The sequence below is a fragment of the Arvicola amphibius genome, chromosome 13 (genome assembly GCF_903992535.2).
Source record: "Arvicola amphibius chromosome 13, mArvAmp1.2, whole genome shotgun sequence".
NCBI classification, from domain to species: domain Eukaryota; kingdom Metazoa; phylum Chordata; class Mammalia; order Rodentia; family Cricetidae; genus Arvicola; species Arvicola amphibius.
In genome coordinates, this window is record NC_052059.1 from 60374374 (window position 1) to 60387477 (window position 13104).

Genomic DNA, 13104 nt, shown 5'->3' on the forward strand with positions numbered 1-13104 from the left:
TTGAAATTTTTTTAAAAAGGGCATCTAGAATTATGGAAATAAATACATTCCAATCTTAGTATTCAGGAACTATTCCTTAGTTCATGAGGAACTTTCAGTGAAAATAGCCTCAAAGAAAATTCTCAAAACCCAAGACACAAAAGAGGAATTAAAAGGCAAGACTAAATGTTTTCACTTATTAGACTCCTTACAAACTTACACCACACCCTTTCCCTTTTGTTTGATTTAGGATTGGTCCTATAAATTCACCTTGAGAAATAAATGCTCTTCCTTGTTTGCCCAAAAGATACATTCCATTGAGAAGGAATTTTCATTGCCAGGGCTAAGTGTGCAGGCCTGTAATCACAGTTGTTTGCTACAGGAAGATTGCTAGCCTGGGCAATTCACTAAGATTTGACTTAAAATGGAAAAGTCTGGGGATATAAACGACTGAGAGAATACTTGCCTAGAGCTCATAAGTACTCAGTACCCAAGACAAAACAAAAATTTTGTTGTGGAACTACTAGAAATGTCAGTACACTTTTTGTCAAAACTAGTGACTGCCATGTGACTTTATTTTAGAAAACACCAAACCAGAAAACTATCCTGTCAGGAAGGTAGAACATTAAAACTGAAACTATCCTGAGAAACACCTGTTTATCACTCGCCATTGGTTATATTATACCGTTACCCTCAGCCTTTAGTGTGAAGGTCTAACTTCGGGAGTTCTATGCACATACGAGTTTGGCTAGCCAGACATCACCTGTAAGGCCGGAATTTGGAAACCAGGAAGATTCTCTGGTGTGGCTCTGCTCTCCCTCTGACCTAAAGGACAGGACAGAATTGTGACAGACAATTTACTTGTGCAGTTTTTCAGTCATGTTACTTGTGGGCCACAATATTGTGAGCACTTAAAGAATAATATTTGGAAAGGGAGACTATTAAGTAGCTTGGCACAGTGGTGTACGCCTGTAATCCCAATATCTAAAAGGTCGAGGAAGAAGAATGATGATTTTGAGACCAAACTGGCCATAGAAAGTTTAAGGCCAGCCTGGGCAATATGGGAAGACGTGTATGTGTGTGTGTGTTTAAAGTAAATACCTGCAATCCTGTGATCCCAGCCCTTTGGAGACTAGCCTCACTTACAATGGTAATTCCAGGCCAGCCAGGGTTAATGAAAGAAACCCTGTCTGAAAACAATCAGTTAAGCACTTTGAGAAGTGGGCCATCACATCAATTTTCTTTCTCATGCCAACAAGACTATATACAGCAGAACAGTCTGAGGCTGAAGTTTAACTAGAGTGGAAGGAGGCAGTATAAAAATGTGGGTGAGCGTCTGAAAAGACAGCAGGGCTGGTAACAGCAGTACTTTAAAAACAGACACTGCATTTAAACCTTTGGAACTGAACTGCCAGCATGTTCGATTAAAATCCAGTTTAATTTTTTACATTTATTATTTATTTGTGTGCATGTGCATGCACACAAACCAACACACACATACACGTGAGCCATGGCACACATGTGGATGTCGGAGGACAAAATTTGAGGGGTTGGTTTTCTTGCCTTCCATCATACTATTTCCATACCTGTGGGTTCTAGAGATCAAACTCAAGTCACCAGACTTGGCAGAAAGCCTTTACCCGATGAGCCCTCTTACCACACCTCAACATGGGATGTAGAAAAAAGCCAAAACTAGTGGTATATGCCTGTAATTAAAAAAACTTGGGAGGTAGATGCACGGCAATCACCAAATTTTCAGTAAACCTGAACCCCACTGATGGTTTAAGGCTACCTGACCAGCACAACAAGATCTTGTCCTAGGAAACCTAATTTGTGATTAGGACACATAGTAAGGCCACGGTCCTGAATTTCATCCATAGTCTGAGGGGGGTCATGGAGGAAGGAGCCAGCCTAATCCTACAGGCCAACCTGCACATAATAGGATTCGACTGGTGACAGGTTTGTACTATTCCGACAAAATTCAGACCTTCCTCTCACTGTAAAGGAAACTTGAAAACATAAACTCACCAGAATTGTTGGGAGTGAGGACTCTTGTGTGGCCTGAGTCCCCACTGAGGAATGGTCTAAAAAAAACTCCCTGTCCAGAGGAGGCAGATGAAGGTCTAAGAAATGGAAATAATTGCATCAATAAAGGTAGAATTATACCATCACAACTGTAATCTGGGGTGGGAATCCACAGAGGCAGAAGGACTGAAGCAAGTTCAAGTCCAGGCTGGTCTACATAGTGAGTTCCTGGAGAGCCAGGGTTATAGTCCAAGACACTGTCTCAAAAACTAATCAAACCACCACCACCAACAACAACAAAGGTAAACTCAATAGAGGAAAGATCAAGGTAGACATTTACGTAAAGAGTGAGTCTTTAAGCCGGGTGGTGGTAGCGCACACCTTTAATCCCAGCACTCAGGAGGCAGAGGCAGGTGGATCTCTGTGAGTTCGAGGCCAGCTAGGTCTACAAAAGCTAATTCCAGGACAGGCTCCAAAAGCTACAAAGAACCCCTGTCTCAAAAAAACCAAAAAACAAACAAACAAAAAAGAGTCTTTAGATCAGAGAGAAAATACGGAGAAGACAACTTGACTGCCTATTATACATAGTATTCTCCATCTTCTCATAAACTGTATAAGCTGTGGATTATGAATGCCACTAGGTTAGGCCATCAGACAAGGAACTCTAGGCATACTGGCAGAATCACTGTGAACACATCTCCAGAAAAGGAAACAAGACACTAAGCATGGTTGTGCTTGCCTGTGAGCCCAGAACTTGGGAGGCAGAGGCAGGAGGATTAGGAATTCAAGTTACATAGTGAGTTTGAGGTCAGCCTACATGAGACCCTGCCTCAAAAACTAATGCACACAAAAAGAAAGTTGTAATGTTACTTACCTGTAAGAGAGGCTATGAGTTGAACCTGGGGAAGGGGTTTCTGGAAAGTATAAATATGACAGTGAGATAATTCAGAAGGGACTCGGGCCAGTGCGAAAGAAATGGGGTCAAAGTTTTGTTTTTGTTGTTGTTGTTGTATATACTTTAAGGTTAGGGCAAATGGTAAGATAAAAGGCTCATAAGTCACTTAGCAGCACCTCACAAAGGTACTCTTTTCCCTTTCTTGAATATGGAGAACAGGACCCATCGCTGCCTTGAAGTGCTTTAATGTGTCTATACTTTCTTTGGCTTTCCCTTTAAGATGGTACTGAAAGTACAGCTAAAGACAAGAGTCATGAAATTGTCTAGGAGAGACATCAGTGAAAAGAAAGTAACACAGAGCTCCAACATGATCCTCAGAATCCAAGGCAAGGAGAAAGTTTGCAAAATCAGTTAGAATATCATTTCAGAACTCCTTAAATTATAAAGATCTAGTGGCAATCTAGAAAATGTACATTAATAAAAATAGAAAACTGTGAGTGTGAGTAAAAGCAGTTAACATTATAACCTTTCAACTGTATTCATGTGCTGTGGGAGCTCCTTATGCTCCTTCAACCAACAGCCTTTAAGATACCAGTCCACTTGGGCATGGTGTCTTACACTATAAATGCAGATGTAAAACATGCACTTGCTCTCTTGCTTCCAACTCTCACTTCTGGCTGCTAGACTCTGTTCCTGTTCCCTGTTTGTGCAGAGGACTGTTATCAAGGACAATGATCTGTAAGTCTCCCCTAAATAAATAACCTTTTATTATTCATAATTCTTAACTAGTGTGGGATTATTTTGTGACTTCTGCCATCATCTGGCACCTGAACGTGGGGACCAGTCCACACTTTTTGGGATCAGTCCGCCGGCCGCATAGCATGTTGGGCACTGACTCTCCTGCCCATGCTTTAGCTGGCCCTCAGACGTAGCGCTGCACAGTGCTCCCTGGCTTGTGACCCACATGCCAGCCCGCACACTGCTGCCTGTGATCCCTGCAGTGCACACAGTCTGCAACTTGCACTGATGGAAAACTTTGGGTTTCCTCTTTATCCTGGGCCCCAACTCTTGGAATGATTTGATCACCTTAGTAACTGTTGTAATTTGTTAAATAAAGCATATTTTTCAGTACCTAAATAAGCAACACCTGCTGTTCAATGCTGCTAGCATCTCTCGGCCGTGTGGCTGCAACTGCGACACCTGCTGGCCAATAACGATTATTACACCTACTCCAATTCATTGTAATTGCCTTACGACAGGTAAGATCTGAAAAATTACAAAAAATGACTGATAACATCCAGGAGTTCAATAACCATTTGCTTATATTATGGAAGGAATTGTGCAAGAGTTACGCTATTTTCCTTCCTATTATTAGATTCTAGAAATTAGCTTTGTTTTCAATATTATCTCATTAAAAATGGTTCAATACTATGGAAAGAGAGGAAATTAACTGAAAGAATTTATGCTGTTGCATCTAACTGTCAGACAGGAATTTACTGAAATTGATGAGCAAGGACAGAAGGTACAATGACAGAATTTAGCCTCATCAGAATGTGCCAGACCCCTGGATGACTTACACAGAATTTCAACTGCATATCTAGAAATTTCCTCATAAAGACTATCTGGCACAAAGTACCCTAAGGTAGTCAAAGCATATGCATGGGAACCAATATGTATGAGCGATCTAAAAGAAATAAAGACAAGCAATAGTTTCTTATGGGGTGCATTAACCTTTGTCAGGGAAATGGTGAAAACGTGGGCTTCAAGCACTAAGGCCACCCCACACAATTGGCTTCAATTAATCTCAGCAGTCCTAGAAAATGGACCTCAGCTGCTTTGGAAGTGTTATTAGAGAAAAGAGGCAAAAATTTTAGAACAACAAGGGAAAGCAAAAGGATTTGAGATTTCCCAAGATCAAATTCTTGATGAGGTCATTACTCTGATCCTCAGGAACAGGCTCACTATGAACGCACCTTGTCTCTATGTAGCACAGCAGCTTTAAATGCATGGGACAGGATTCAGGAACAAGGAAAGAGGATTAGGTCTATATTAGGGTTAAACAAGGACAGAAAGAGCCCTTTACTGACTTCTTACAAAGACTGACTAAAGCTGTACAATTAGGAGTGACAGACCCTGAAGCTAGATGAAGCACTAATTGAATCCTTGGCTTTTGAAAATGTCAACTTAGACTGTAAGAATATCCTTAGACCTTTAAAGGTTAGATCAGCACCCATAGATGAATGGATCTTGCTTACAATGAGAGTTGAAACATTTGACTATAGTACTGAAGCTTGGGTAGGAGAAGCGATTTCCAATGGTATGAGGAGACATCAAAATGCTAAATGTTTTAACTGTGGAAGAATAGGACATCTAAGAAGGGTCTGTAGACAAGGAATTCCTAGGAATAATGTCTCCTCTAGGAATGACAAAAATAGGAGGACTCAGCCTTCTGGTATTTGTAGGAGGTGTGGCAAAGGCTGACATTGGACTAATGAATGAAGGGTCGACAAGAGACAAGGCAACCCGACACCACTGGGAAACTCCATGGGGGGCCTCTCACAGGTCCTGATGTCAAACAAGGCCCAGTCATTCTCAGTCACTATGGAGAACATGTTTCACCAGGAAAATTAAACAATCCAGCGCCTACTGTAAAAAACCATACTGTTCTGGATGATGGAATAGACCTGGAGGATGAGTCAAAAACTCCAGTAAGAAATAGAAAACGTATATTTTGGCAGACTTCTATAAATGATCAAAGACCAAAGCTAAGAGTGTGTATAAATGACATTGTAATTGAGGGATTACTAGACACAGGTGTAGATGTGACTATCATTACTCCAGAATCTTGGCATCCAGATTGGCCTCTTCAAGAGGCAGATATTTAATTCCAAGGAATTGGAACCCTATTTCAAGTAAAACAAAGCATGAGGTGAGTTGAATGCATAGGGCCAGAAGACAGAAAGGAAGGCTGAGGCCTTATGTAGCTAATATTGCAGTGAATTATGGGGCCATGACCTATTGCAATAATGGAATACCCAGGTTAACATTTCTGCTGTCGCAAAAACTCATGTTTCTGTAAAGGATATTATAAGGTATTATAAATGAAGATCACCACACATTCAGGCTGTACAAGAACACAAAGCAACTACCAAGCCTTCAGAGATACTAACAGCCTTGCCTTTAAAATGGTTAACTGAGAAACCCATATGGATTAAACAGTGGCCTTTAACAGAAGACAAACTGCAAACTTTAGAACAGTTGTTACAGGATCAATTATATGCTTGCCATATTGAAGAATCAACCAGATAAGAAGGTGAACCCGAAGGAAAACATATAGTTATCCTCCTGGATATTAGAAGTAGACTAGATTGCCAGGCAAAAATTGGGATCTTAGGGTGGGGGTGGGGGTGGGGTGGCGGTAAGGGGTGATGGGGAGATGTGGATAGAAAAGTGAGGAGAGGAGGATGGGGAGACCCTGGGGGAATGGGATGGTTGGGATGGAGGAAGGGTGGATAGGGGTGCAGGGAAGAAGATATCTTAATTAAGGGAGCCATTTTAGGGTTAGCAAGAGACTTCACTCTAGAGGGCTAGAGGGGGTCCCAGGTATCCATGGAGATGTCCAAAGCTAGTTCCTTGGGCAGCTGAGGAGAGGGAGCCTGAAATGGCCCTTTCCTATAGCCATACTGATGAATATCTTGCATATCATCATAGAAGCTTCATCTGGCAATGGAGGGAGATAGAGACAGAGACCCACACTGGAGTGCAGGACTGAGCTCCCAAGGCCCAAATGAGGAGCTGAAGGAGGGAGAACATGAGCAAGGAAGTCAGGACCGCGAGGAGTGCGCCCACCCAGAGACTGCGGGGCTGGTCTAATGGGAGCTCACGAAGGCCAGCGCGACCTGGACTGAAGAAACATGGGATCAAACCGGACTCTCTGAATGTGTCGGACAATGAAGGCTGACTGAGAAGCCAAGAACAATGGCACTGGGTTTTGATCCTACTGCATGTACTGGCTTTGGGGAGCCTAGTCTGTTTAGATGCGCACCTTCCTGGACCCAGATGGAGTGGGTTGGACCTTGGACTTCCCGCAGGGCAGGGAACCCTGACTGCTCCTTGGACTGGTAAGGGAGGGCGAGGGGAGTTAAGGGAAAGGGAGGGAAATGGGAGGTGGGGAGGAGGTGGAAATTTTTAATAATAAAAATAAATAAATAAATAAAATAAATATGGAAAATGAAGAATGGTGACAGATCTAAGAGCTGTCAACAAGGCTATCCAACCTATGGGCCCTTTACAGTTTAGAATTCCTCTTCCTTCTCTATTACTAAAAGGATGGCCTCTTATAGTTATTGATTTAAAGAATTGTTTCTTCACTATACCTTTATAAGAAAAGGATCCAGAAAAATTTGCTTTCACAGTGCCTACTTATAATAATTATCAGCCTACTAGGAGATACCAGAGGACCATCCTCCCACAGGGAATGCTCAATAGACCCACCCTGTACCAATACTTTGTAATACTGTCAGCCACTGGAAATAATACACAAGCAATTTCCTAAGTCTATAATTTACTGTTATATGGATGGTATTTTGTTATCTGACTCAAATGCAGATACTTTAGAAAGAATGTTTTTTTTTAAATATTTATTTATTTATTATGTATACAATATTCTGTCTGTGTATATGTCTGCAGGCCAGAAGAGGGCACCAGACCTCATTACAGATGGTTGTCAGCCACCATGTGGTTGCCGGGAATTGAACTCAGGACCTTTGGAAGAGCAGGCAATGCTCTTAACCACTGAGCCATCTCTCCAGCCCCCTAGAAAGAATGTTTGAAGACATAAAAAAGTTTTGCCTAAATGGGGGTTACAAATTGTTCCTGAAAAATATAAAGAGAAGATTCTGTCAATTTCCTAGGTTACAAAATAGATTTACAAAAAATTAGAACACAAAAGGCACAAATTAGGAGAGACCAATTATGGACTCTTAATGATTTTCAAAGGTTGTTAGGAGATATTTCCAGTCAATGACCAGCTGTTGGGATAACACCTGACCTAATAGTTCATTTAAACAAAACATTAGATGGTAACAAAGACTTAAATGGTCCCAAAGAATTAACAGCTGAAGCGGAAAAAGAATTGATGATCATTGAAGAGAAATTACAGGAGGCACATGTAGATAGAGTGACTCCAAATCTTAATTATATTCTAGTCATGTTGCCTTCCAGAATTTCCCCTACAGGAATTTTAATGCAAAGGGAGGATATTATCTTAGAATGGATCTTTTTACCACATAAACCAAGTTAAAAATTAAAAGCTTATGTGGAAAATTCTCTGAATTAATTATAAAAGGAAAATTGAGACTTTGTCAACTAGCAGGTATAGATCCAGCAGAGATTATTGTTCCTTATACTGTTGATGAAATTTAAAAAAATGGGAAGAAAATGAATCTTGGCAAAGAGCTTGTGCTAATTTTTTGGGAAAAATTAATAGCAATTATTCCAAAAGTGAAAGAATTAATCTTATAAAGAGAACTTCTTGGATTCCTCCCCGAATTGTACGTGATGCTCCAATAACTGGAGCCCATACATTTTATACAGATGCAAATAAATCAGGAAAGGCAGGTTACAAATCAGAAGGATTAAATAAGGTGGAACAAAGCAGCAGAATTATGTGATATTCTCATGGTACTAAGGGATTTTAAAGAACTTCTTAATATCGTTGCTGATTCACAATATGCAGAAAGAGTTGTCTTGCATATTGAAACTGCTAAATTTATACCAGATGATACAGAATTGACTTCATTATTCATACATGTTCAAGATATAATCAGGAATATGCTTTGTCCCATATACATAACATACATCCGATCCCATACGGGTCTGCCAGGTCCTCTAGCACAAGGTAATGCAGAAATTGATCGATTATTGATTGGAAGTGTGTTGAAGCCCTCAGAATTTCATAAGAAACATCATGTCAATAGCAAAGTTTTTTTTTTTTTTTTTCTTTTTGGTTTTTCGAGACAGGGTTTCTCTGCAGCTTTAGAGCCTGTCCTGGAGCTAGCTCTTGTAGACCAGGCTGGTCTCGAACTCACAGGGATCCGCCTGCCTCTGCCTCCCGAGTGCTGGAATTAAAGGCGTGTGCCACCACCGCCCGGCTCAATAGCAAAGGTTTAAAGAAAGTTTTCTAATACATGATAACAAGCTAAGGATATTATAAAGAGATGTCCTACTTGCTCTTTCTATAACCAAACATCATTACCAGCAGGGAGTAACCCAAAGGATACTCAAAGGAATGAAATCTGGCAGATGGATGTATTCCACTTTACAGAATTTGTAAAATTAAAACATGTACACCACACCATTGACACCTATTCAGGTTTTCAGTGGGCAATTGCCTTGAGCTCAGAAAAGGCTGATTCAGTAATCACTCATTTATTAGAAGTTACAGCTATCATATGTATACCTGCACAAATAAAGACAGAAAATGGTCCAGCATATGTGTCTAAGAAAATGAAACAGTTTTTTGCTTATTATAATATAAAGCATAATACAGGTATGCCAAACAATCCTACAGGGTCAGGCAGTTATAGAAAGATCAAATTGAACTATAAAGGATATGCTAAACAAACAGAAAGGGATGGAAAATGCCCCAGAAATAGAGTGCATAATGCTTCAATAACCTTGAATTTTCTTGATGCTAACGAGAAGAAGACAACAGCAGCAGAGAGACATTGGATAATAGAAAAAAACTTCTGAATTAAATCAGTCAGTATATTTCAAGGATGTGAGGACCTCATAATGGAAACCAGGAGATGTGCTACTTTGGGGAAGGGGTTTCACTCTTGTTTCCACAGGAGAAGAAAAGCTATGGATACCATCAAAATTGATAAAAATTCAGTTTGAAAAAGAGAAACCTCTTGAGAAAGAGAAATGACAGCTCATCCACAAAGGTAAACAAATCATACAGGTGATAAGAAAACCTCATAAGGGTTGGGGCAGGGTACTGTTCTTTTCTTTGCAGGAAAATATTCATCTTCAAAGAGTGGAGAGACCTTGGACATCTAGATGCCTAAAGATAAAAAGATTGCTATTCAGAAAGAACCAACAAGCAAAGAGAAATCTGCCTTATGATGCTGTATTATCTGCATGGTAAAATTATATTATTTGGACATGTATATACATCTCTACTTAAAAATAAGAGCTGGCTTTGGAGGTGGACAATGGCTATCCTTCTCTAAATCCAAGCATGTTGTTAAAAGAAAAATTCAGAATTTCTGTCTCATGTCAGGAGTCATCTGGTATGGGATAGAACAAAGATAGATTTTAAGGAAATATTTTACCATTCTCCATGCCCATATGTTTATATCATATCTTTCATTGAATACATGTCTATATAAATAATGCTTAAGTTTTCCATAATGAACAGTAGATTTTCCTGCAATAATCTTTGAAGCCTCCAGGAAGATGATGGGGCCCCACAACAACTCCATCTGGTTGATACGACATCATGATGCTGATAGTGCTACTATAAGACCATTTTTTGGGTACCAGCTGCAGAAATGGTGCACCTTCTTACAAAGTTCTGGCCAGTACTCCAAATAAGAATTTCAAAACAAACAAACAAACAAACAAACAGACCCTATCAACTACTCAGAGAATATTTGTAATTATATAAAACAACAATCTTGAAACTTAACCATCATTTTACTTTTACAGGATCCTGTTGAAAAAACATCACCCCCATGACAGCAGGAAGCAATTCTCAAAAGCAATGTCCCCTCTCCCAACAAAGTTTGTCCTCATGGTTTGAGACACCATTTAGGGGTTGATTATTACTTGCATAGGGTTGGGAGTTGGGGTGGAAATTATGTAGACCTAGAGATCTCAAAAAAAGGAAGACTGAATGGGATAAGAGGTAATTTAGTGTGAACTTATCACACTAATAACAGTAATAATAGTAATAGAGTGAATACTTGTGAGCTATTTATTATTTATGGACAATTTACACTGGTATAGTTTCTTGTATATTGATACAAGTTCAAATTATATTTGTTATTATTTCTGTTTATAATATTTGTACACCTATGCAAATTATTTTATCATATTATATGCATGCATATTTCCACCTCTGTTTAAGACATTTTGTATACTGATACAATTTTAGGATATATTTATCATAATGCATTATATATTTCTACCTCTGATCAAGATACTTATACACTGTTTACATTTTGAGGTCACTGTCCTCCTTTATTGCACAGTTGTTTAAAGATTGTTTAATATTCTGATATGAAGTCTTAATCTTTAAGTTATATAAGTATTAAGTATTATAGGTCAATAGTAATTCAAGCTTGTTATACTTTTAGTCAGACTAATTAGGTTCTTTAGATATATAGAGAATGTATTGTGCATAGACAGGTAACCTTCAACCACTTCAAAGATCTGTAGAAATGGCACTTAAATAACTTAGAATTCTGTTGATGTGAGACATGATTGCTCCTGGCAGCACTGATCCATTTCCGAGAGAGTGTTGAGCACCAAATACACTACACTCAGAGTTTATCTTCTCCTTGGCACAACTGGTCTTTGGGCAAGAAACTGCCCATACCTTGATCACTGACAAAATGCATGATGTCTTGACTGTACAAGCAGGATACAAGAAAAAAGACTGTCAAATCTTGCCAAGACAGGGTAAGATGGTTTTAAATTTTTTCCTGCCTCTGGAAATGATCTGTCAGTTACTCTAGGCCTTAGCCAAAATTGGTTGCTTTCACATTGCATATGAGACTTTGGGTGACTGCTCAGGCAGCCAGTTGTTTCTGTCATCTATTGAACATTTTGGAAGCTGCTTGATTGCACTTCCTGCCTACTCAAGTAATATTATCTCCCTTCTCAGGCCTTTATGGGGTTGAAGATTAGATAGTTGTAGTTACCTTCCTCTTATGATCTAGCCAAGCCATTTCTAATACAAGACTTAGACTCCTTAGGATAGAATATTTATTAAAACATTTAGCATATGTTCCTTGCTTAATATTTTTTATACTGGTTGTAATTCCAATCTTATACTTGGTATCTGTTCCTAGTGTATACAGTTTTGTATTTGATTTGGAACTCTCTTATTTAAACAAAAGGGGGAGGTGCTGTGGGAGCTCCTTCCACTCCTTCAGCCAATAGCCTTTAAGATACCAGTCCACTTGGGCATGGTCTCTTATACTATAAATGCAGCTGTAAAACATGTGCTTGCTCTCTTGCTTCTGGCTCTCGCTTCCGACTGCTAGACTCTGTTCCTGTTCCTGTTTGTGCAGAGGACTGTTATCAAAGACAGTGATATACAAGTCTCCCCTAGATAAATAACCTTTATTGGTGCTGGAGAATTGTCTGTATTCTGTCAATCATGTTTTAAATAAACGCTGATTGGCCAGGCAGGAAGTATAGGTGGGTCAACCAGACAAGAAGTAGAGGTGGGGTGATGAGAGCAGGAGAATGCTAGGATGGAGGAAGCCCATTTCTCCCACTCCTGCCCAGACTCCAAAGAAACCCCAACGAGCAGGCCCCTCATGATACACTTTATTATTCATAATTTTGAACTAGTGTGGGATTATTTTGTGACTTCCGCCATCACAAATGCCTCCCTTGTCTAGCTCCATGGAGTTCTAAAATCCAACAGGCCATAATCATGAAGAAGACACGTTGGGAGTCACTAAAGGGAAGGAGTGGAGTTGGAGTTCTTTGAAGCTGCCATCTCTGTTTATATGTTCCCTAGCATAGATGTGCATATATGCATGTGTATACACATGTATGTGGAAGCCAGAAGCTGATGTCAGGTGTCTTCTGTTGCTCTATACACTTTTAAAATTATTTTGCTTTTGTTTTTCAAGACAGGGTTTCTCTGTGCAGCCCTGGCTGTCCTGAAACTCATTCTATAGAACAGGCTGACCTCATACTCACAGAGATCTGCTTATCTCTGCCTTCCGACACTTGTTTCTAGTTTTTTTTGAGACAGGGCTTTCCTGTGTAGCCTTAGCACCACTATCACCTAGTTTCTCTGCACACTTTTTAAACAAGGTCTCACTATGTAGCTCTGACTGATCTAGAGCTCACAGGGATCCACCACTTTTGCTTGCTGAGTGCTGGGATTAAAAGTGTATGCTACCTCACCTAGCCAGTACCTTATTTTTCCAAAGGTCTTTTTAAAATTATGTATATAT

At 39.8% G+C, this 13104-nt stretch overlaps 1 protein-coding gene across 8 annotated transcripts in view; it reads right to left on the reverse strand.

Annotated features, from left to right (window-relative positions):
- Rnf212b (ring finger protein 212B) overlaps positions 1-13104 on the reverse strand; it is a 53520-nt gene that overhangs the window by 5747 nt on the left and 34669 nt on the right. For 3 of the 8 annotated variants that reach the window (XM_038310279.1, XM_038310285.1, XM_038310280.1), the window contains 3 exons: positions 2879-2918; positions 2008-2102; positions 743-804 (listed from right to left, as the gene is read on the reverse strand). The exons of 2 other annotated variants lie outside the window; for them this stretch is intronic. In XM_038310279.1, the coding sequence (XP_038166207.1) occupies positions 743-804; positions 2008-2102; positions 2879-2918 (197 nt within the window). Of the gene's footprint in view, positions 1-742; positions 805-1627; positions 2103-2878; positions 2919-13104 lie in introns of those variants that run through there. 3 more of the 8 variants (XM_038310284.1, XM_038310282.1, XM_038310283.1) reach the window with 3 other exon arrangements.